The sequence below is a fragment of the Pisolithus orientalis genome, assembly GCF_024613125.1.
Source record: "Pisolithus orientalis strain OTSU chromosome Unknown F5J12scaffold_1, whole genome shotgun sequence".
Taxonomy (NCBI): Eukaryota; Fungi; Basidiomycota; class Agaricomycetes; order Boletales; family Pisolithaceae; genus Pisolithus; species Pisolithus orientalis.
This window is the reverse complement of record NW_026260782.1, coordinates 877,405-897,859: the sequence shown is the minus strand read 5'-3', so window position 1 is coordinate 897,859 and position 20,455 is coordinate 877,405. Positions and strand designations below refer to the sequence as shown.

General features: G+C 52.0%; 8 protein-coding genes across 8 annotated transcripts; 4 read left to right on the top strand and 4 right to left on the bottom strand.

Moving 5' to 3' along the window:
• The first annotated feature begins 21 nt into the window (after positions 1-21).
• Positions 22-1,828, top strand: F5J12DRAFT_12808 (uncharacterized protein). Its single transcript, XM_051738068.1, has 4 exons — positions 22-376; positions 568-880; positions 936-963; positions 1,022-1,828. The coding sequence occupies exons 1-4, from the start codon at positions 278-280 to the stop codon at positions 1,716-1,718; spliced, it is 1,137 nt and encodes a 378-aa protein (XP_051605587.1). The 5' UTR covers positions 22-277; the 3' UTR covers positions 1,719-1,828.
• Positions 1,829-3,055: 1,227 nt separating this feature from the next.
• Positions 3,056-3,676, bottom strand: F5J12DRAFT_778679 (uncharacterized protein; the record flags this gene model as incomplete). The annotated part of the gene is made up of 1 exon (XM_051742330.1): positions 3,056-3,676. The coding sequence occupies one exon, from the start codon at positions 3,674-3,676 to the stop codon at positions 3,056-3,058; it is 621 nt and encodes a 206-aa protein (XP_051605586.1).
• A 1,940-nt stretch (positions 3,677-5,616) lies between these two features.
• F5J12DRAFT_791244 (uncharacterized protein) lies at positions 5,617-6,740 on the bottom strand. Its single transcript, XM_051743873.1, has 5 exons — positions 6,646-6,740; positions 6,554-6,595; positions 6,469-6,491; positions 6,262-6,407; positions 5,617-6,168 (listed from the first exon to the last, which is right to left on the bottom strand). Exons 1-5 carry the CDS (start codon positions 6,689-6,691, stop codon positions 5,964-5,966), a joined length of 462 nt encoding a protein of 153 aa, XP_051605585.1. The 5' UTR covers positions 6,692-6,740; the 3' UTR covers positions 5,617-5,963.
• Positions 6,741-6,803: 63 nt separating this feature from the next.
• F5J12DRAFT_909089 (ankyrin repeat-containing domain protein) lies at positions 6,804-9,062 on the top strand. The gene is made up of 7 exons (XM_051749002.1): positions 6,804-6,897; positions 6,952-7,118; positions 7,173-7,394; positions 7,462-7,526; positions 7,576-7,600; positions 7,655-7,737; positions 7,786-9,062. Exons 1-7 carry the CDS (start codon positions 6,852-6,854, stop codon positions 8,885-8,887), a joined length of 1,710 nt encoding a protein of 569 aa, XP_051605584.1. The 5' UTR covers positions 6,804-6,851; the 3' UTR covers positions 8,888-9,062.
• A 136-nt stretch (positions 9,063-9,198) lies between these two features.
• F5J12DRAFT_711126 (MFS general substrate transporter) lies at positions 9,199-11,742 on the top strand (the record flags this gene model as incomplete). Its single annotated transcript, XM_051740685.1, has 12 exons — positions 9,199-9,467; positions 9,527-9,630; positions 9,683-9,858; positions 9,912-10,095; positions 10,155-10,311; positions 10,366-10,473; positions 10,524-10,544; positions 10,593-10,696; positions 10,746-11,005; positions 11,072-11,146; positions 11,198-11,416; positions 11,470-11,742. 12 exons carry the CDS (start codon positions 9,199-9,201, stop codon positions 11,740-11,742), a joined length of 1,950 nt encoding a protein of 649 aa, XP_051605583.1.
• A 93-nt stretch (positions 11,743-11,835) lies between these two features.
• F5J12DRAFT_12680 (uncharacterized protein) lies at positions 11,836-14,955 on the bottom strand. Its single transcript, XM_051738063.1, has 9 exons — positions 14,528-14,955; positions 14,274-14,479; positions 14,144-14,220; positions 13,439-14,091; positions 13,066-13,391; positions 12,642-13,010; positions 12,422-12,581; positions 12,114-12,368; positions 11,836-12,053 (listed from the first exon to the last, which is right to left on the bottom strand). Exons 1-9 carry the CDS (start codon positions 14,811-14,813, stop codon positions 11,929-11,931), a joined length of 2,457 nt encoding a protein of 818 aa, XP_051605582.1. The 5' UTR covers positions 14,814-14,955; the 3' UTR covers positions 11,836-11,928.
• A 1,229-nt stretch (positions 14,956-16,184) lies between these two features.
• F5J12DRAFT_711042 (uncharacterized protein) lies at positions 16,185-17,679 on the top strand (the record flags this gene model as incomplete). Its single annotated transcript, XM_051740679.1, has 2 exons — positions 16,185-16,701; positions 16,763-17,679. The coding sequence occupies 2 exons, from the start codon at positions 16,185-16,187 to the stop codon at positions 17,677-17,679; spliced, it is 1,434 nt and encodes a 477-aa protein (XP_051605581.1).
• A 126-nt stretch (positions 17,680-17,805) lies between these two features.
• On the bottom strand, positions 17,806-20,400 carry F5J12DRAFT_12628 (uncharacterized protein). The gene is made up of 10 exons (XM_051738061.1): positions 20,230-20,400; positions 20,122-20,177; positions 20,014-20,067; positions 19,933-19,961; positions 19,747-19,882; positions 19,423-19,689; positions 19,131-19,372; positions 18,662-19,085; positions 18,226-18,607; positions 17,806-18,171 (listed from the first exon to the last, which is right to left on the bottom strand). The coding sequence occupies exons 1-10, from the start codon at positions 20,285-20,287 to the stop codon at positions 17,933-17,935; spliced, it is 1,887 nt and encodes a 628-aa protein (XP_051605580.1). The 5' UTR covers positions 20,288-20,400; the 3' UTR covers positions 17,806-17,932.
• Between the last annotated feature and the right edge of the window lie 55 nt (positions 20,401-20,455).

The window sequence follows — 20,455 nt, the reverse complement described above, 5'->3', positions numbered from 1 at the left end:
TAGAGTAGTTGTTATCGCATCCACTGTTTGGAGCATGGGCACGGCGTGTCGTCTAAAAACAGAATCGGAACCCCCCCACCTCACCCGTCACTACAGCACGCCAACACAACTGCTCCTTCTTTGCTCGTCCGCGGGCAACCACAACAACGACAACGGCGGTGTGGGAGTCTTGACAGCGCTTCTGAGTTCCCTATCCGGCGACAAGACAACGGCAGAAAACAGACCTTGCGTTGTCGCTCGCTCAACCTGACCGCCCGATAATTGCACCCTAGAGTAGATGGAGGACGACGGATCACCACCCCCACTGCCCACACGGCGAGAGATTGAACTCGAAACGGCGCTGCGCAAGCGAGATGTGCAGGTTGCTGAGTTGACGGTGAGGACCTGATCCTTTTACTTTCGCATCCCCCCTCTCTGCCCACGTCGTGCCCACGAGCCCTCTGAGACGTCTGCAGGCGGGTTCAATTCACATGATCCTACGTACATATTCGTTTATATATCCCTCAAACTGTCGTGCGTTTGGATGTTGATGTATGCTCTGTTCCGAACACACCCTTCTCACACCAGAACGAGGTCGAACGACTGCGGCAGTACCTCGTACAACACCCGCCACACCCGTCTACAACAGACCCGATCCCCTTACCGCCCAGTATTGTGTCACTCCTCCTACCTCATCTCCCAAAAGCCCTAGGCTCTGGTGGGACGACCGGTCCGGCCAATTCGAGTACGGTGAATACGGCACTGACACATCGTATACGGGTCCTTCAGGAAGAGAATGACGAGTTGTATGAGATATTGAGGTGTGGGGAGACGGGAAAGCTCAAGGAGGAAACCAAGGGTCTTAGACATGTCGTTGGAAGACTCGAGAGTGCACTGCGAGGTGCGTACGCTCATTATCCCTGCCCACCCGTCTACTTATGTCTCCGTCGAGACAGAATCACACCAGGTCATCACGACGTTATCGTAAGATGTCCAGCTTGCTGCGTTTGGTTGAATAGTTTTAACAAGTCGTATCTCGTAGAACTGAACTCGACAAATCATACTCAAGTTTCCAATCGTCGTTCAAACCGAAGCATCACGCCAACGCACACTCTCAGCCCTATACCGCGCCGCCTCGCGACTCGTTTTGCCAACCACGACACTACTCGCATTTGCAACATACACCCCAGCACCCGACCCCAGGTCAGCCCGCCAGCAATGGCCTTTCAAGGCCTCCACCCACCGGGCCTCGCGCGCACAAGAAACCTCGCCTTGCACCGGATTATAACGTCAAAATGTCTCCTGCGCACTCCAACGCATCTTTGCCCCCACTTCCAAACTCTTCGAAGCATCCACAGGTTCAAACACAGCCACAGCAGCCGCAAATAAAAGACGAGTCCTCTCGTTCACCTTGTATACCACCTGCCGACATGCGCCTGAAGGGAAATGCGAAAATGGAGATCGAAGAAGATTCCAGGGCAAGGCCACGTTCTCCGCAAGAACACGATCGTGAGCGGCATCGGGACAAGGACTGGGCAAGAGACAGGGATTGGGAGAGAGAAAGGGGGAGAGAGCGCGAGCGAGGCCGTGACAGGGAGAGGGAGCGCGACCGAGAACGATTCTCCAAACGAAACGGGTCAGAGGGTAGGGGAACGGGAGGGAGGGGAAGGAACCGAGTGGCACTCAGCCATCCGTATTTGAGTGGAGATCGGACGTTGGCGGAAAGAATGGGACTCTGAGAGACTTTTGCTTGCTTCTTTCACCTCTATTCGACTGACTCGTACAAGGAATGCTTAATGGAGCGCCGACGGTATGCACCTGTGTGCCCCGTATCCTCCCGGTCAATTGATTGGACTATCCAGTGTATTTGGTAGGATCCGATTTTACCCCAGAGACGTCTTCCAAATAAATTGGCTAATGTATTGTTATAGACCTGTATCCCTATCCCGTGTCTGTAGTCACACCATCTTGAACAAATGGATATGCATATTTATGGGAATTTCATCACTGCGGGAGACGTATCTGCCGTGGGTTGCCATGAAGACACTTGCACGCTGAAATCGGATGTTTGGCTGTGTACTTTTGGCAGTTGACCGAGCAGTACTAGGGTGTAGGCGAGAAATCATCGACGTCATCCGAAAGTCAGGCGCAGTTCTGTGCGTGCGCACTAACGAACAGTCATCACGGATCTTTCCCGGCGGCGTACTGCCAGGTTAGCGACTTCATCCAACTTGGCGCCGGACCTGTCCAGAGAACCGTCGGGTGGTGCCCGATTGTCACGGTAAACTACGCATGCGCCGGCCTAATCAGAACACTCGATAAGTTTTTCTGTTGGCAGAACGCTTCATTACAATGATAAATGGGAACATCGTGATGGCAGGAAGTTTTTGTGAATATGGCTATATGCTTCTTCGTAATCCAAGCAATCCGTCGGTCTACCGTCGCGCTTGAACTCTGGTGCTTACACCAGCGCCTGCTGGTTCGGTGTGAACCGTCTCAGGCGAGCATCCTTCAAGGCCCACTTAGGCCTGAGCGAGGTTGATTAAGATTGCTTGCAATAAAGGGGTCCGCAACGGAAGTAAAAGGACACGATGTCTGTGACTGGCGCGCGGAGTATAGCCTTCTGACAAACTAAATGTTCAACTTTTGATAATCGATTGGGGGTATGTACGTACATGGTGGTGGAATGGACGCTAGTACAAGACATAATGTTTCAGCTGCCATCATCGAAGTCACCTATTACGGGTACACTAAGTAAAAGCACGGGGACAGAGGTTCACGGACAGTCACAAGTACGAAAGCGATGAGATAATAATACCAAGGTAAATTAGAGCGAAGGCGAAGACTCGTTGCATTACTAGAACGAAAGTGTATCGGTCGGTGCATGAAAGGAAGGTAATGGGGGGGAAGGAAGGGCGTCGGGTCGTGTATAGGGGTGACCGCAAGGGTAATTGACAAGATGGTTACACCTGCGCAACGGCAAGGATGAGTGGAGCTCAGGCTCCGCGGTGAAGTTGAGAAGGGAATTTTCATTTCCTCCTCATTTCCTTCTCTTTTCTTCTCGTGTCTCTCTGTTTCAGACCTCGCAATCTCTTCGAGGAACGTTGTTATGCATGGAGAAGAATTGCATGCACGTGATAGCATTAGGGGCGGACTCGCAATATTCTCTCGAGGAATGGGAGAACCGCTCGTCGACGCGATGACGCGCACAATGATCGTGCAGAGCCTGGTGAACGAGAGATTGTTTCTGTGGAGGCTGCAACACCGACTTTTTATCGGTTGGTGCGAGCATAAACTTCGTGGGGATAGGAGGTACCGGTGGCGGTGGTAACGCGACGGCGGCACTTGGAGGAGGAGAACGGCAGCGAGGGGATGATGGGTGATCTGAGATATGTTTAGACGTGCGTGTGGGGAGTCGCCTGTGGAGGGATGGTTTTCCGGTGCCAAAATCGTCGTCGTCGCCAAATAGACTTGCCCGTGCCCTGCGATCTAAACGGTCATAGGACCTAGAAGAGACGAGGGTCTTTGGGATGAGGGGATCTCCTATAAGACTAGGATGGACAGGAGGAGAGTATTGTTGTGCCAGGCGAGTTCTGGAAGACTTCTTGGACAGGGGCGGTGGGGATGGGAGAGCGGCAGGGACGAGTTGGGGTGATGGCAAGGGCGGTGGGGGCGAGGTTGAACGAATGAAAGACATGGCAGAGATGGCCAGAGAGAAAGAGAGAAGAGTTCTGTGGAGAGAGAACACAACATTAATTGCAATATTTATACGACCTTTTGTTGTTCCGAAGCGTCAACGGACATTCGGAGCGAGTTTGCCATATTCGATCATATGACATGACATGACAGAGGACATGGTGTTCGTGGCGGTGTCGCGCCCTCGGCTCGGCACATCTACACCCGACTCCTCGTGGTCGTCCTCCCTGACTCGAGTGCGTATGTACATGTAAGAAGGAGTCGACTATCCTCGTTGGAACATCAATGACTCGACAGGAAGGTGGCAACTAAAACACGCGGCCACTGAGTTGTTCGCCGATCACTACTCGTCACATGTTTCCTTCCCAAGTCCGGCCATCCCAACCCCGGACTACAAGGGTCACTAGTATTGGGCAGACCGATGTGTAGGCTTCGAGCTTGGCACAGACGTGGAAGTGGGGGCGGGTGAACAGCTTCTCCCGTCTGAGTTTCTGGGTCGTAGTCCTATCGACGATACACTGGAAGAACAAAGAAACCCGGGCGGCCAATTTACGACACGTCTACCAGCCAACGAGGGTGTCTTCAAGCTCAGCCATTTTGGTTCATCAAGATGCACAGCAGAGATTAGTCCCAACGCAATAAGGCACGACTACAACTCGTGCCTTCATATAATATGGCACCCGATAGCACCTTTTTTTTTACTAACCACGCAGCTTTGGATGAGGCAATGAAGTGTACGTTTGTGTATGAACCAACTCGACATCCATCATGTAAGTACTCAATGTGGCGGCAGCTAAGCCTCGAATGACTAGCTTCCCTTGGCATCCCCTTCTTTTCCCCATTACTTTAGTCAATCCCTGTTCCCCTCTGCGCCCTTAACAAAGAAATAGCTTTGACTATAGCAGACCGTGAAAGTTTGCCATCTGACCTCCGTTGGCCATCGTGTAATAATTCGAGCACTAGCATGTGTGCGGCGGAGATGAACGATCCATGAAGGGGGTTTATTAGGCTAGAGCGCATCCCGGTAATCAAGATGGAGATGTTTCAACGCCCTTTTTGTAGCCCGGGCATGATTGATTAATGGCTGAGCGCGTGCACTACCACGGACATCGGGCAGCAGGGTTGAATAAACTGGGGGCACGTCAACGACGGTTGCATCTCGCATCCGGTGACTCCAATGACGACCTCCCCCCATGGTACACCGGCGGGTGGGCGGAAGCGCACGACACATGGTTTGAAGGGTGTGGGAATGACATTTTAAATCGCTCCTAGAATCTTCTTCAACCCCTTGAAGGAACTGCCGCCAGCGCTCTGTTTACGCCCGTTGCGGTTACCAAAGACCTGGCGGACGTCTTCGTACAAGGCATAGTTTTCACGAGGACTCTGTGCGTGCGTGAAGATGGTAAAGGCGTTGGGGGAGGCAGGGGACGTGGGCAAGAAGGTGGTGGTATGGGCAAATGTAGTGTAGGCCATCTCGAAGTAGTAGGATCTCGGGAGATGTCAGGGTATCTGTTGTTCGCCACGGGATTCGAGTACAACTGCTGATGGAGAACATATGAGCCAAGTGGGTGCTCGATATATACTCGTGCAGAACCAGGGCAGCAGACGAGCAACGACGCGGATAGTCACCATCGTCGCCGTTCGTAGCAGGGAGAAATTACCCTGTCTGGCTATTTCGCATGCAATCAGCCACAGGGACCTACACGTTACCGACAATCGAGCGACCGTTGCCTGGCTACAAGGAGGCAATCATAGCCGATATTTCCTGAACAAGTAATTCCTAAGCGTTCATCGGTTGCAAGATGTCGGATTGCACCTCGAGGACGCCAGGTGTGGCGTTGAGCGGACAATGGTTCGCTCGGACTTTGCACCTGTTTGACATGGCAAACAAGGACAAATAAACTAATCTTTGCTGCAAGTAAATTTTCAAAGGTTGTTCTCTTCAACGATGTTGATCACATTGCTTGGGGAACTTGGTGAGTAGGCCTCTTTTTTCACACTTGGTTTTTCTTTCCATGGCGGCGATGATTTCAAACTTATTCACACTATCGGAGCGCACTGGTCTCTTTGACTTGCGTGCGATGAATACCAATTACAACGGTAGATGAGCCGACCACACCTTTTTTGCGTTCCATTTCCTAGCATTAAGGACCTTCCGCTAACTTCATTACAGAGCAACAGGGTGAGAACAATCGAGGTCTCTGCGATGTACTTGATGTGACGTGGGTTCAACGATATATTGTACAAAATTTTGCTTGTTGCACGTAACAGTGGAATACATGTGGCGTTCAGGTGGCACTGTTGGGTTCCTCTTGACTTGCCTCCAACCCCTCAAGTGCATCTTTAGGAACTTGGCCCTGTGCGTGCGTCAAAGCGCCCTTCAAGATATACAAATACGGTCCAGACTTGACAGGCCAGGGCGTGGACTGGTATCCGACCAATAAATTGCAGCGTGGACATGAGAATCCATACTGTCTTTCGTATGCCCCTGACCTACAGAAAAGTCAATCTATGGTTTACGACAGCCTTCACGTCCCACAAGACCAAGGGGGAGGGGGGGCATGAGTGACTACATGGTGTACGCACCTCTCGACAAGCACAGGTGCAGAACAAGAACTTGCATTCAATTTGAATACAACTGCTTTCCCCGTCTCGTTTGCCCGACAACGAATTATGTATGCGCTATCCGTGCGCCTCCGTGGTAAAGCAGCGAGACTCTTCTCGATGACGAGCTGCCAGAGCGGACCAGAATCATGTTCACCGGGTGCGAGTAAATCTGTGTTGACCACGTACAATGAACTCTCCGCATATACAGTCTTCATAAGCAGAAAAAAAAAGGCGGTGAGCCAGCACAGGAGGTGTAGAACCGGCAACTCACAGTATACCCGGAGCGCGGCAGCAGCTGACGCCGTCGGTTTGGCTGAAGGGGAAGGGAGTCAGCTGGAGAACAGGACAAGTCTATTGTTTTACCGTCCGTGGAAGAAGAGACCGCTGAACGAGATACGACCTTGGGCATGACGACGATGCCTTGGATGTGATACTATTTTCTTGCGAGCGGGCTGACATCAAGGCGGTATTTGTGTCACGTGGTTTGATTTGCCAAGGTCAATTAACAAGTACCGCAATTGTTTGCTGCCGTTCATAAAGCACCCCCACCGGCAACCCCGTCTCTTTTCATGGCAGAGAAAGATGCCAGCTCAAAACTTCGAAAGGCCGTCAAGGGTAACCGTCACTAGTCGAAAAATCGTCATGGCTGGGCTAACGTGCGCAACTCAGAAAACAATCTCTTTCTTGTCAAAAGACTCATCCAACGAACCGACATGCGTAATCCAGATTCCACACTCAAACGATACACATCCCTAACCTGGGCTGCTGTGCTTGGACATGAAGAGATCTTTGAATTTTTGCTCACCGCTGGCCATGACGACGAGGAACTCAGCAGGGTATTCTTCCTTGCACCCTTTCCTCCGCACAGGCTGACATTTTTGGCTCTGCAGGACCTTGAGAATAACACGATTCTAATGCTGCTTGCTGATTTCAAACCACCAACACCCAATCCCTATGCTCCTGGCCCGTCTCAGGCTGATCTCATGAGCGCCGCACTACGCATGGCCAGACTATACTACGACCGGTATCCTTGGATTCTTGACTGGTCAAATTCGCAAGGAAAGACCGCCTTGCATATGGCTGCGCTGAAAGGAAATGAGGAGCTCGTTCGCGTGTGTGGTCGCGTGATTTGTTCCGCAGAATTCGAGCTTACTCCATATGCACCCTTTTCATCCTCAGATGCTGTGTGACTGGGGAGCAGATTTCGACCTATCAGATAACAAGGGAAACACACCACTTCACTAGTAAAGCATTTGCTGTATTTTGGTTGATTATGCGCTAACGCTGTGTCAGTGCGAGCGCGTGGGGTCATATTCCGGTATGCCCGATTTTGGCGTTGTGTCTCAAATTCATGAATTGAGTCGTGTTACAGATTGTGCAATTGCTGATCGAGAGAGGCTGTCAATTTGCTGCACGTAACAACGACGGGTTCACGCCGTCTGACTACGCGTATTCGTGAGTCGTTCGAAACTGTCATCTGACGGGCACTCAGCGGGGAACTAGCTTTAGCACGAGAGATACTCTACAAGACTCTGCGCGCACGCAGTTCGAGGCTAACAGAAAGATGCGCCGGCTCGTTTACGCTCAAGCCGCTGCCAGGGGCCACGAGTGGGGTGTTACTGCTGCAGGATTCGAACGACCGCCACCTGTTCCTATAAAAGACTATGATGCCGGAATGACTGGAGTCCGTATGCGGAGTGGTTCTGGTGCGACCACAACCACCGACAGTGGAGATATCGATAGTGCTGGAGTTGGAGCTATAGGAACGAGTCTATCGTCATTGTCGTCCTCGGCGTCACAACAGTTGTGGCCACGACCCGCACCCGTCATCAACTCTTCCTCCCAGCGACCGGAGAATGTATCCTCCGCAAGTAGTAGTGGCGGTACATTCTCGGTGCCTTCGCCAGGGCCATCACAGTCAATGTTGTTGAACCCCCATGCGCCAACGCACAAGTCATCGTTATCTCCCATCGTCGACCGGTTGCGTGAGCGAGACGCAGATGAAATGGAAAAATACAAAAGGCGGAACCGAAGCGGTAGTGGTGAAACGTCTTCCACTGACAATGCAAGGTCACAGGTAGTTCCGTCGGCCAATTTCACGTCGGCCGGGCCATCTTCCAACGGCGACGATATCACCGCGCTTAGTTCATTGGGTATTACCGGCTCGACGGCTCCCCGCAAGCGGTTACGACCGTCGTGGTCAGCTGCGCAACTAAGAAGTTCTCCCTCCTCCGCTCCAACGCCGTCCCAAGCTGCGCAGGCAGACGCTTCACGAAACCGAGCAGGGACAAGCCCCGGTAGCTCGCGTTTTGGCCAGCCATTGCTGACACCGGGCGCGATTCTCACGCGGACAGCGTCGTCTGATACCCCCCGTCATGAGGAGAAGGCCGTGGAAGAACCGGAGAATTTAAATGGGCCATCATTGCAATTAGCTCACTTGCGTGAACCACCTCGAAAGCCTGGCATACGTAGCGCTTCGTCATCTACAGCGGCGGCCATTGGTCGTCGGCTGCCATTCAATCTTTTGTCTAAACCTGCTCCTCCACCTCCTGAGCCGCCGCATGGACATCGGCGCGGTACATCGATTGCGTCGATACGTAGTTGAACATTTTCTTCCTTTCATCATAACCATTCATTCCGGTGTAAGTCCTACGTGTACATGTGCTGTACCCCTTAAGGTCGACTCGTTTTTCGAATTAGCTGCATGGACCATCCGTACATTTTGTCATTCTGCATTCTGTCTGTTATAGTGTAGCTCTTGCAACACATCTCTCGCTGGTCTGTTTTAGCGACTTGGGATAGAAGAATTGTGGGAAATGCCGAATAAGGTGGTCCTTACGTATTAGTTCAAAGGGGTTATATGACCCGACTTGCTGTTCCATTCTGGTCTTCCGCTCGTCCTTCTCTCCAATAAGCATGACCATCCCGTTTGGTGCGGACGCAGACCCCGACCCAACCTCCCAGATTGCGTGGCCTGCCGCACGTCACAGGCAACGAACATTGTCGACAACTCCTCTGGACAACGGCTCTCACTCGGGCGAGACCGCCATGTCATACCAGAGTGTAACAGGCAGTGGGAAGAGATCTCATGTGGAACCCAAGCGTGCACGCTTTAGTACGTGGGACCTCTTCACCCTGAGCGTCTCAATGGCAGGGGCGCAAGTTGCATGGACCATCGAGCTGGGGTACGTCCATCCGCGTCTCTTTTCGCTCCCTTTCACAACTATTTTCTCTCGATGTCTAGATATGGTACACCATTCTTGTTATCGTTAGGCATATCAGAGCAGGTCACCAGTCTTGTCTGGCTTGCGGGTCCGATCAGCGGGCTAGTCGCTCAACCGCTCATCGGTAAACACCTCGCCGTTCACTTGATGCTCCCCGTATACTGAACAACTTTGAGGTGCAATATCCGACTCGTCTACTTCCAAATACAGACGCAGATATTGGATTGGCCTCTCAACCGTGGCACTTGTGGCCGCAATTCTAGTTCTGGCGTATTGTGAGAGCCTGGCTGCGGTATTGGTCGACTTGTATGGCGGAGGGTTCGGCGACTGGGATCCCGAACGTGACAAGCAAGTAAGAGCACTGCTTCCTTTGCATTCTTGCATTTTTTAATCCCCTGCGTCTAGGTGAATAATGTTGCCATCACGATCGCTGTCGTTGCGTTCTATGCCCTAGATTTCGCTTTGAACGCTTTGCAAGCATCATTGAGAAATCTTTTGCTAGATATCACGCCGCCCGAACAACTCAATGCAGGGAACGCGTGGCATAGTCGCATGACTCAAGCCGGTAACATCGTTGGTTATGGATTTGGTACGTTCCCCATGGAGATACCGGGTCCCGACTGTACCCATGACACGTGTTACGTGCAGGTTTTTTACCCCTTGCTAAGATCCCCGTTCTAAACTTCTTGGGTGGTGATCAGTTTCGTAAATTCTGTATAATCGGCATGGCCACCCTGGTCATCACTGTGTGGATAACTTGCTGGTTCCACGAGGAGAAGCCCTATGTCAATCAGAAGAGAGATAGGTGTGTATCTGATTTGTTTACGAGACCCTTCTGACCCCTAGCGCTCGCCCACAGGCAGAATAAGCTCACAGATATCCTAGAGAACATCTATAACGCCATCACAGACCTCCCGCGGTCCATCAGGAAGGTATGCCTCGTACAGCTGTTTGCCTTCATGGGCTGGTGCGTGGATATACATGTCATCTGGAAAGGCTGTTGAATCCAATGTTCAGGTTTCCTTTCCTTTTCTACTCGTAAGCTGGCCCATACCTGATATGAGACACAACTCTAATCACGAGCAGCACGACATACGTGGGCCAGGTAATGGCTTATCAGTTAGATGGGGAGCCTGACATCGAGCACGCCACGCGCATCGGCGAGTTAGCCATGCTGCTCTACAGTATAGGTATGTTTGCTCTCCGGAAGTTTAATAAGTAGAAATAAACGGTCATCAGTTGCGGTGGTCGCTGGAGTTATCCTCCCTCGACTCACGCGCCGTGATAGCCGTTTACTTCCAGAAGACGGTGATGACGATGCCAGTCGTACCGAGCGTCTACGAGTCCTGCTTAATCGCTGGCGGGAAGAGGCAGTGCAGAAGGGTAAACAATTTAAGCTTCCTCGGATGCCGTTGCTCCTTCGGGACATATGGGTAGGTGCAATGCTACTGTTCGCCGTCCTTATGTTTTCCACGTTTTGGATATCAACGGTGAACCAAGTACGTTATTTGTTTGGGTCTTCGATATTTGTTGATGGGTGACATCAACGCTTTACGAACGGGTAGGCAACTGTGATGATATGCGCCGTTGGTGTGTGTTGGGGGGTTGCATGCTGGGTGCCATTTGCTATAGTCATGGAGGTGAGTTTACCCGTGATTCCGAGGGGTATCATCCGACATTTCTTCAAATAGTTCGTAAAGGACGTGAGCGAACGCCACACGACGAATGTACGTCGGCCTGGTCGCCGCTCCTTAGATGAACGCGATCCTCTCTTTCAGTCCCAATCCTCTCGTGGAGAAGATGGCGAGGGAGATATCCCCGGTGAAGCTCTGGCAGGGAGTACCCAGCCTGTTGCGGGGGGAACCATACTTGGGATCCACAACCTTGCTATCGTGACGCCCCAGTTTATCGTGCGTTACGTTTTCCCGTGTGATGTTTGCTCATTGATGGGATGGGAATTCAGATTGCACTCGTGGCAAGCGCAATCTTCCACATTGTCGACGAATCCGGCTCTCCCGTGGCAATGCCATCCCCAAAACCAAGCTTTGGGGACGGCCTCGGTGAACACACAACGTACTATGGTAAGAATGGTGTTGCATGGGTGCTGCGCTTCGGTGGCCTTTGTGCGTTGGCTGGTGCGTTGGTGGCACAGACTGTGCCACCGACCAAATCAGAGAGGGAGATGATGGAAGGTTTGGAGATTCTCAGCGCCCTCCGGGACGAGGAGGAACCTTGATACGAGCTGCAGGATACATTACTCTTTACTGTAGTATTTTGATATACAGTGACTCCCTGTACTATATCCCCCTGTTTCATGTACATAGCTCATTGGATAATTGGGTAATACACATTTGCATGTTATGTATGGGTTGAATTTTGCAATACATGAGGCGCACGACCGCTACTTTGGGACCATTGACGCTTAAACTCTCATCAACGTGAATCCCCAATCCCAACCCCTTTCATATCGTGAAGCGACGCTCTGCGAAGGAACGACCGTCAACGCAGGCATTTGGTTGCCAAACAACGCCCTAAGTAACGGAAGGACTAGATGCGGCGGTCAAGTAGCATCAAAGTTCACATAAACCAAAACGTAAAAATACGTACACTTATTTGGCTCGATACCCGGTCGGACGAATATCTTGGATACCAGTGTCCTCGTGAGGAAGGATGAGAGTGCAGGAACTGACTTTAGCCTTTTCGCAGCATCTTCTATCGCTTCGGCTATGACAGCCGATGGAGATGCCTCACCCAAGAGGCATCGAACGAACAGGACTGCACAACCCTCACCCAAAGGCGAAAAATAAGAAACTTCCCAGTACAACTCTAATTGTCCGTCGTTGCCAGTTGGTGTAAGGTTGCCTGGCATTTATGATCGGTTTCGTGTCACAGAGCTATGGAAGAAGGAATATCACCTTGATGAAATTCTGGTGTGCGCTCAACGATCTCTTCGTCATCATCCATGTGATCTGGATCTGATAACGCGCATCGCCCACTGTGTACCACCACCACCTTCTCTAGACGCGCGCCGCGTGGAAGAGATGTGACGACGGCGTACAGTGTTGGTACTAGCGGCTTCTCGACAGTGTCGTTAGCAACCGCGTTAACTGAAACACGCCAGAAGCAGGAGCTCACGTCGTTTGCCGCTGCAACACCTGCTTGAACGTGTTTCAAGTCATGCACGTCCACGAGGTAGTAAAGCGCAAGTTGTACATGTCCGCCCTGTCCATCTGCATTGGTCTCCTTACCCGCGCCGTCACTTCCCCCAAATCCCCCCTCGTCCCCGTTCCTACTGGAGATGGGCGCAGCCCGGATAACTCTTGATGTGTGTTGAAGGACGAGTGCTGTTTCCACAGCAAGTGAAGATGTTTCTAGGCACAAACGAATCCCAGGGTCGCATTCGACATCAGGGGAATATGGTGGTAGGATGTCAGAAGATGTAGGGAGTGTCAGGGAGGCCGGTAAGAGACCTATTTGGCCCGAAATAAATGTCCATGGTGAGATCTGATTGATGATCACTACTTGGGCAAAAATTCGAGGGTATAAAGGCCTGACTTACACTGACGGCTTGTGAGTACGGACCAATATTTGCGGGTGCCCAGTAACTTAGGCTCTGCACATGGAGGGATCTGCGTGTCCAGCTGTTACGCAAATGGGCATTCTTTTCCGGGGTTCTCTCGGGGGCCCATGCTACACACTCAAGGGTCACACTTTCACCGGCAGCGATGCATGCTCGCGCGGGAGGGGATGCCCCAAAGAAAGCAGAATAGGCAGTGTTGGCTGCAGAAAACGTAGAGGAATCCAATGTAGGAAGGAACAGCGTGATCATGGCAGACTTGGCAAGGACTTCACTCGGGGAGGAAGTGGTGTACCGTGCCAGAATATCTACGAGACCTGAAGGTTTTTAATGGAAATAAAAGAATGCTACAAACCTTTCAAGTTATGGAAGCATTGAGTCACTTGCTCGGCGACAGAATGTGAGGCATTCTCGGAGGTTGTATGAACATTACCAACTGCGATCCAGGGGCCGAAAGTACGAATTGATGGGGGGAGGGATATAGCCTGACTGACTGCGGGAGTAATGTGCGTGGGAAGAGTACGGGAAAGAGGAGAACCAAGAGATCGTGCAACGTGCATGCGAACATCCTGGAAACATGGTTCCAAGAGTGGAGGAATGGGAACGTCTGCTTGCTTAGCTTCGATGGACAAATCGTCTTCGTTTTTGTGCACGACTTCTGCCCTGTTGATCCTGAGATACGCGACAGGAGCTACATCACCTTCCATACTTGCCATCTTCTCTGTTTCTTGGAGTATTATTTTGCCTTGGAATATTCTAGGACAGTCGAGAGTGAACGACTCGTATTCTCCGCCCTCACCACATGGGTGGGTGCCGTACATGGCATGAAGTTTAAGGAGTGTTGGATGCATGGCAGAGAGGGAGATTCCGAGATGAGAAGGGATTAGGCCGGCGCCGGCTACTTTGATAAGGACAGCGTTGAGATGGGCAGAAAGCATTTCAGAGAGAAGGGCAACTTGGTTGCGCTGCCATAGGTATGCGAGAGGGGTGAGGGAAAATCGGCGACAACTTGGGAAAGATATGACTGAGGGAAGAAAGGAGGAGGAGGGGATGAGCTTACACGTGTTCTACGCGTACGCGTTGATAGTTGGAGAGAATGGCGCCGACGGCGACTCCCCGGACATCTGGGTGATGTTCCTTTTGAATGACAGGATAATTATAAGGATACATCCGAGGTGAAAGAAACTCACGAGTACGGTCTTGAGTAGCAGATAAAGGTCTTCGGTTTCATCGCCTGGTGTGCCAGAACCGCCCGGTGACGTCGTGCCATACTCTGGGCCCTGTTCGAGGGGATGGCCACAGATGACACGTCGATAGAGGGGTACGCGGAGCGCGTCTGCGATCAGTGCGATCCCGTCTTGACCGACGGTCTGATACAGGTAAGAATCAATCTCATCTGACCAAGTCGGTCAGGAGCGTGTGTGAAGAGATCAGGAGCAAAGACCTTTTCCAGACTCTGGGGAAAGAGTCGCAGCGGCAACGAGTTGGTGGCCATTTTTCAAGCAATGGAGTAGGTTGAAGCAGCTGTCTTTTCCGCCGCTGAGGAGGGCGACGTACTTCATGGAATTAATGGGAGGATGCTGGGGGCGGGCGACCCCTCCTTGTCGGGTGGTGGTGACCTGCCAGAGCCCTGCCCCGCCTTGAGTTTTATTTTCACGGCGAAGGATGCTCTCCGCCTCGCACTTCACTGGCACCCCGCCTGTCCACCCGCTGTCCAACCCACCTGGCATTCAGGTGTCGGCGGCCCACAGTGTACACTCACACCACCACTTCTCTCAAGAGCAGCGGCATGGCATGTCCGCCAGCCTCCTGCCCACCCCGCCCTCCTCGCCCGCTGCCTTTGGTCTTCACCCAATTGAAAACACCCTGTCGCTCCTAGAGTCCCTCGTAGCTTTCTATCACCAGGAACGCATGTGGGTATACAGAACACGAGCCCAGCTCGAGATGGATATGATGCAACGCGTCGAAGAGACAGCCGCAAACGACGCCGCCTCTGCGATTGGCGAGGCAGAGAATGAAGGCGGGCGATCAGGCTCATCGTCGCCTCATCAGAACACATCCCAGTCCTCCCCACAGGCACAGTCCGACTCACAGGCCTCCCAGCAGCCAAGCGCTACATCCCCCCAAGGCACTTCTCCTTCACCACCCACCAAATGGCTCAAGCGCAAGAAGGCCTTCAACCTTCGTCTCGAAGGCATATCCACCAGCAGAGGTGGTTTAAGTAGGCCCCGCCCTTACCCCCCACATCGTCCCCGCCAGGGTTCCAGCCTCAACCCTGCTGGCCCACAGCCACCGCCCATCCAACCGCCACATGCCTTCTATCCTCCACCCGCTCCCAACCACATCCCGGGGCCAGCAACAACCACCCTCACTTCTCCTTATCTTTGCCACCCCTCCTTTGCTACTACATTCGGCCCACCCTCTTCTACACAACCACCCACATATTCTCAAACACCCACGCAATCCACCATTCCCGACTCTCACCAGGCAGCCATCCCATTGGTCCTTGGCGCAGGTGGACGTGAACCCTGCGTACAAGTATTGGAGATGTTTGAAAAAATGATGCAGGCTCGTATGGAGAGTTGCGAGCGTGTCACTCGAATGGTCAGGAGTGCCACCAATCTAGGTGCATCCAATGCATCCGTCAGCGGTCCTGTTGGTGCGCCTGGCCTTGCAATGAATATGCCCACCGTCAGCGGCCCTGTGGGTGGTCCGGGAATAGGTGGTCCCGTTGGCCTGACGATGAATAGCTCCCACAACGTAACGATGACGCCGATGGGAGTGGTGCCTACCGCAGAAACCTTCGCATCAGGCATGATGCAGGGAACTGTATACGGCACGCAGGAGCAGGAGCAATCCCAAACGCAGGATTTTCCGATGGGTGTTGCTATGGGTTGAAGTCCGGAGTTGCGGTTAAGGTTGACAGGTTCACGCAGGTCACTGCACCTATCCTTCTAGCTTTGATTGTTTTTTCTACCCACCTTGCTTCTCGTTGCTATTCCGTGACTATCGTATACCAGTACTAGCTATGCTCCTGCTTATGTAAGGGATGAATTCGTGTCTGTCTGCGCTGCGGCTGTCCACCTCGTCAGCGCCCATCCATGTCCATCCGATATGCGCCTATTCCAAATCCTCGTACTGAACCAGACACAAATGCAGAGCTCGACGCAGCTTTCGACGACAGCGACGATGAAGCCATCGACGAGTCCCATCCCTTGCGTCGTCCCACGCCGTCTTCCGAACTGAACCTACCTCATTGGAACGACCATCTGCAGGAGCAGTCGGCTCTGACATACAATTTCGACTCCCCCATTCCAGATTACGACCAACCTCCTCCAGGATCACCACCACCTCCTACTGCTTTTGCATTACCAAATTCCATAGGGAACAACAACGGTATCATCCCCACGTTCACACACAATGACATCCCACGGACACATCCTTCCTGGTGGAAAAGGGCCACCACGTCACTCTTACCAAACTACCTCATCTCCCGCTTCAGAGTCGATGTTTCACCTCGCGGTAGTAGACCCGTGATGGGCGGGGGAACAGGGAATGACGGTGTTTTCAACAACATTGCTGCCAAGCCTTCCACCTCTGGAGTTCGTGTTCAAGATGGTCAGTAGATCGTAATCTTACTTTCATTGCGTGTCGAACAATCCTCATTGGTCGTATGCAGGTGATGACGTCTACATCGTTCCCGAAGAGTCCTCTGCCATTCCTCCGCCTTCCTATGCATCCGCACAGGCAGATGCCGTTCCCCCTTATCACACATCCACACTCCTCCTCCCATCCTCCGATGGCCCTCTCACCCAGGGAAACATCATCGTCGATGCCCTCCCAACGGGTACATTATTTGCATTCCTCTGGAATGCTCTTGTCAGTACCACATTCCAGTTCATCGGGTTCGTCCTCACATGGGTGATGGGTATGACCCACGCTGCGCGATACGGTAGCCGTGCCGGTCTCGGCATTACCCTCATCCAATGGGGTTTGGCTCTTCGTTCACGCTTGGACGAAGTCGGGTCGTGGAACCAGCCGACTTTTGCGACGGCCAAAGAAGCGGATGAGTACTACCAAGACACGAGTCGCTACAATGCCTCGTCCATCGAACAACCGAACGCTCCCAGCGGATCCCAGACAGACGATTTTTCGTGGAAAGGCGACGTCGCCCTTACCAGCCCGGTGGCAACGGAATGGCTCTCATTTTTCCTCATGACAGCAGGTTGGTTTCTCTTGCTGACATCCACCCTTGGATTCTGGCGCGTGAAACGTTGGGAGAAGTCGATTCTCGCACCATCAAATCCGTCGCCTGATCTTCCGCCCCCACCATTGCAAAGTCACGCAAGGTCCTTTTCCGAGGTTGATGCAGACACCGAGATGCCTTGGCCATCATTTCTGGCGCCTATGATGCAGAGCATTGGATCCCACCGATGGTCACGCCGTCGACGAGACGCTCGCGGTGTGAGTGGAGGCGCTGAGGTACAGGAGCAAATAGTTCTGTCCACTGACCCTGAAAGAGCTCGGAGGGCAAGAGATTTTCTTGATAGGGAGCAAGCCATGCATGAAGAATTGAGATCAATGGGGATAGTTTAACACCGACTGGGGGAGGTGGATCTACATAGCTTTGGTTGACATGTGGATACACGAACAGTATACCATGCATGTACTTGGTTTCAACCTGATCATCGACTCGGACACATGGCCCCAACAGAGCACCAGCTGCGCGTCTTGTATACTCTACATTATTTTAGACATCACCATTTTTTTCGAGTACATATGTTATACTGCACATCGTGGGATGTATACAAGAACTATGTGGCTTGTTTGATATAAGCCTTGACACGGGCTACGATCTCTTTAGAAACACCTCCACATTGAATTCTAGGGCAGAACATGGATAGGTGATTTCAAAATTCGACAGCACGGTCGGATGCAGAACGCCGAGGGTGCCTATCTTGATGTCTCTTGAGGAGGGAGGTATAATGGCCCCATTCACTTCATCGGCCAAATGAACAAGCTCAGATTTACGGGCTGGGAGAGGGCGGAAGTAAAGATCGGCAGCTCGGCCAGGGAAGTAGGCTGGATCTATTCAGCGGGAGTCAGCGCTGCGTCAACGCAGTATACAGGGGAGGAAAGTACCATTCCCCTCAACGATGTAGTATCCGCGCTCGCTGGTATGATCCGTGCTCGTGATACGCGGAACTTCGAGCATGCGCATCGCGCGGTCGAGTAAGCCGTGAATAACTTCGAAGCCGGCCGTCTTTGAGCACCACAGTGCAGCAGCATGCCGCTCGTTACGTGCTTGTTTCTCCTGCGTTGCATCTTTGAATACTACATCGGAAACCTCGAACAAACGAATTGGCAGTGCGTGAGAACGGTTCTCACGGACGGTCTTGAGCAAGCCAGGGAGGAGGGAAGTGCGCACGACCTGGAACTCGAGAGTTTTGGGGTTTGCAATTCTCACTGCAAGCGTTCCAGGATCGGGGCGATTCATGAAAGCAAAATTCTCGTCGTGGGAGCACTGACTTGGTGTGTCAATGTCTCATGCACTGAGCTTGAAAGGCAGAAGTCATACCAAAATAAGGGGAAGCGCCTCCACCCACCCAGCCATCGCCCATTCTCGTCGTATAACGTCTGCTAGGCGGGATATCGGCAGCGGCTGCGCAATTGTACTTGTTTTGGGAAAGATGTCCGGAAGGTTGTTGTATCCATACGCAACAGCAGCGTCCTCTACGATGTCGCATTCGTGGAGGATGTCCGGGCGCGTACACGGAATATCAACCGTGATCTCATCCGTATAACCTGGATTAGAAGAAGGTGCAGTATTCAGGGTGAGATTGAGAGTCATCCGCGTAAGGAGTAGGGCTATAGCGGGGACAGAAAGGGAAAGACTCGTGCAGGAGTTGATGTAAGAAGCACGCACTGTCGTAGTGCGTGGGGAGATATCAGGAGATATACGTGCCGATCCATCAGCAAAGACGAGCTTCACGGGCTCGATTCTAAAACAGATGAGCTGGCTGGCATCAAACGAGAGCCATACTCACGTATATGGTTCCTCGCAATACTCTGAAAACATCGTCGCGACCATATTCACAACTATCTGTAGTTTCGTCTCATCTGTGGCGGTCACTTCAATCAACACGTTCCGTGTGTTCAAGGATATTTTGCTGTGCTCCGAGTTGATAATCGGAGGGAGAGAGAGTACATGATCTTTTGAGTCATAAATAATCGGGTACACTGGTGCATCACGAATGATGGGTAGGAAACGGGAGACGTGTTTATCACTCTGTGCCCTTGGTGAGTGATCAAGAAACGGTTTGCTGCATAACAACATACATCGTAGATCGTCATCAGTTCCTTTGCTGTATATTCGACACTCTTTCCAAGTGCCTTGAACTTGATTTTTTCGGGATCACGAGCTTCGAAACGGAAAGGTCCTTCGATTGTATCCAAGTCATGGGTACCAATAGCAGCAACCCAACGACGCCGACCGATATTCTGGTTGAGTTTGTCCTGAAGGTCGATGAAAGACTTGTAGGAACGGGGTGTAAACGCGACGTTTCGCAAAATAGCACATGCGATGAGGGGACGAACATGCTGTGTCTGTTCGAATACGGTGATGAGCATATGCGAAATAAACGCTGTCAGTAGTCGACGTACCTCTGGATGGATGTTCATGGTGATTAAGTTTTGCTCGCCGCCAGGAGGGTAGACAAGTTTGTATTGGGGAGCCTCCTGTCGCTCGAGGAAAACACCCAATGCACGGGATATGCCTTCAATGCAGAGAAGATCATATCTTCAAGCGACGTCAAAATGACTGAGAGCCTAAGTCGATCATATTCTGACCTGTTGGCTGGGACTTCGATCTTGAGTTGCTGGAGGCTACGATGAGACAAAGGGGAACGGATCGCAGAATATTGTACATACCGGACGTTCCGCTGGAAGTCCATTCTTGATCGCTGCTTCTACATCTTCTGTTGTCTATTGCGGGGGCTCGCTCGGACCTGATCGAGAAGAAAAGAAAGAAACACGAACGTCTTCGTCCAGTTCTAATCCATATTCAAAGCAAAGTCTATCAAACTCATCCGTGGCTGCATAGGCGTCGATCAGTGAAATGTATGCAATGGTCAGCGGGCAACGTACTATACTGCTTCCCAAGCCTCTCAAAAAGATCAGCCTTGTCTACAGGAACAGTGGGCATCTTGGAGAACTAATTGACCTCGGCTACTGGTGACGACGGCAATTGCGAACTAACGCGATACAAATCTCGCGCGAAACTTGGAGTTATCTTCTGAGTCCGAGTCAGGCAGGGAGGTTCCCCCCGGACACCCCTCGCCTAGACCGGGGTCTCACAACATCCTGTTCTCGA

What these genes read in the sequence shown, in the direction of transcription:
- F5J12DRAFT_12808 (XM_051738068.1), top strand. Translation starts at nt 278, where the DNA reads ATGGAGGACGACGGATCACCACCCCCACTGCCCACACGGCGAGAGATT. An exon ending in ACTCGAGAGTGCACTGCGAG is followed by an intron (nt 881 to 935) that starts GTGCGTACGCTC and finishes CCGTCGAGACAG; the next exon opens with AATCACACCAGGTCATCACG. An exon ending in CAGGTCATCACGACGTTATC is followed by an intron (nt 964 to 1,021) that starts GTAAGATGTCCA and finishes CGTATCTCGTAG; the next exon opens with AACTGAACTCGACAAATCAT.
- F5J12DRAFT_791244 (XM_051743873.1), bottom strand. Translation starts at nt 6,691, where the DNA reads ATGCCCAAGGTCGTATCTCGTTCAGCGGTCTCTTCTTCCACGGACG. An exon ending in GGTCTCTTCTTCCACGGACG is followed by an intron (nt 6,596 to 6,645) that starts GTAAAACAATAG and finishes CTTCCCCTTCAG; the next exon opens with CCAAACCGACGGCGTCAGCT. An exon ending in GCACCTGTGCTTGTCGAGAG is followed by an intron (nt 6,169 to 6,261) that starts GTGCGTACACCA and finishes ACTTTTCTGTAG; the next exon opens with GTCAGGGGCATACGAAAGAC.
- F5J12DRAFT_12680 (XM_051738063.1), bottom strand. Translation starts at nt 14,813, where the DNA reads ATGCCAGGTGGGTTGGACAGCGGGTGGACAGGCGGGGTGCCAGTGAAG. An exon ending in GTGTTGCAGCGGCAAACGAC is followed by an intron (nt 12,582 to 12,641) that starts GTGAGCTCCTGC and finishes ACTGTCGAGAAG; the next exon opens with CCGCTAGTACCAACACTGTA. An exon ending in GGGTATCGAGCCAAATAAGT is followed by an intron (nt 12,054 to 12,113) that starts GTACGTATTTTT and finishes CGCCGCATCTAG; the next exon opens with TCCTTCCGTTACTTAGGGCG.
- F5J12DRAFT_12628 (XM_051738061.1), bottom strand. Translation starts at nt 20,287, where the DNA reads ATGCCCACTGTTCCTGTAGACAAGGCTGATCTTTTTGAGAGGCTTGGG. An exon ending in GACTTCCAGCGGAACGTCCG is followed by an intron (nt 19,962 to 20,013) that starts GTATGTACAATA and finishes CGTAGCCTCCAG; the next exon opens with CAACTCAAGATCGAAGTCCC. An exon ending in AGGCGCTTCCCCTTATTTTG is followed by an intron (nt 18,608 to 18,661) that starts GTATGACTTCTG and finishes ACACCAAGTCAG; the next exon opens with TGCTCCCACGACGAGAATTT.
- F5J12DRAFT_909089 (XM_051749002.1), top strand. Translation starts at nt 6,852, where the DNA reads ATGGCAGAGAAAGATGCCAGCTCAAAACTTCGAAAGGCCGTCAAGG. An exon ending in ACGACGAGGAACTCAGCAGG is followed by an intron (nt 7,119 to 7,172) that starts GTATTCTTCCTT and finishes TTGGCTCTGCAG; the next exon opens with GACCTTGAGAATAACACGAT. An exon ending in GAAATGAGGAGCTCGTTCGC is followed by an intron (nt 7,395 to 7,461) that starts GTGTGTGGTCGC and finishes TTTCATCCTCAG; the next exon opens with ATGCTGTGTGACTGGGGAGC.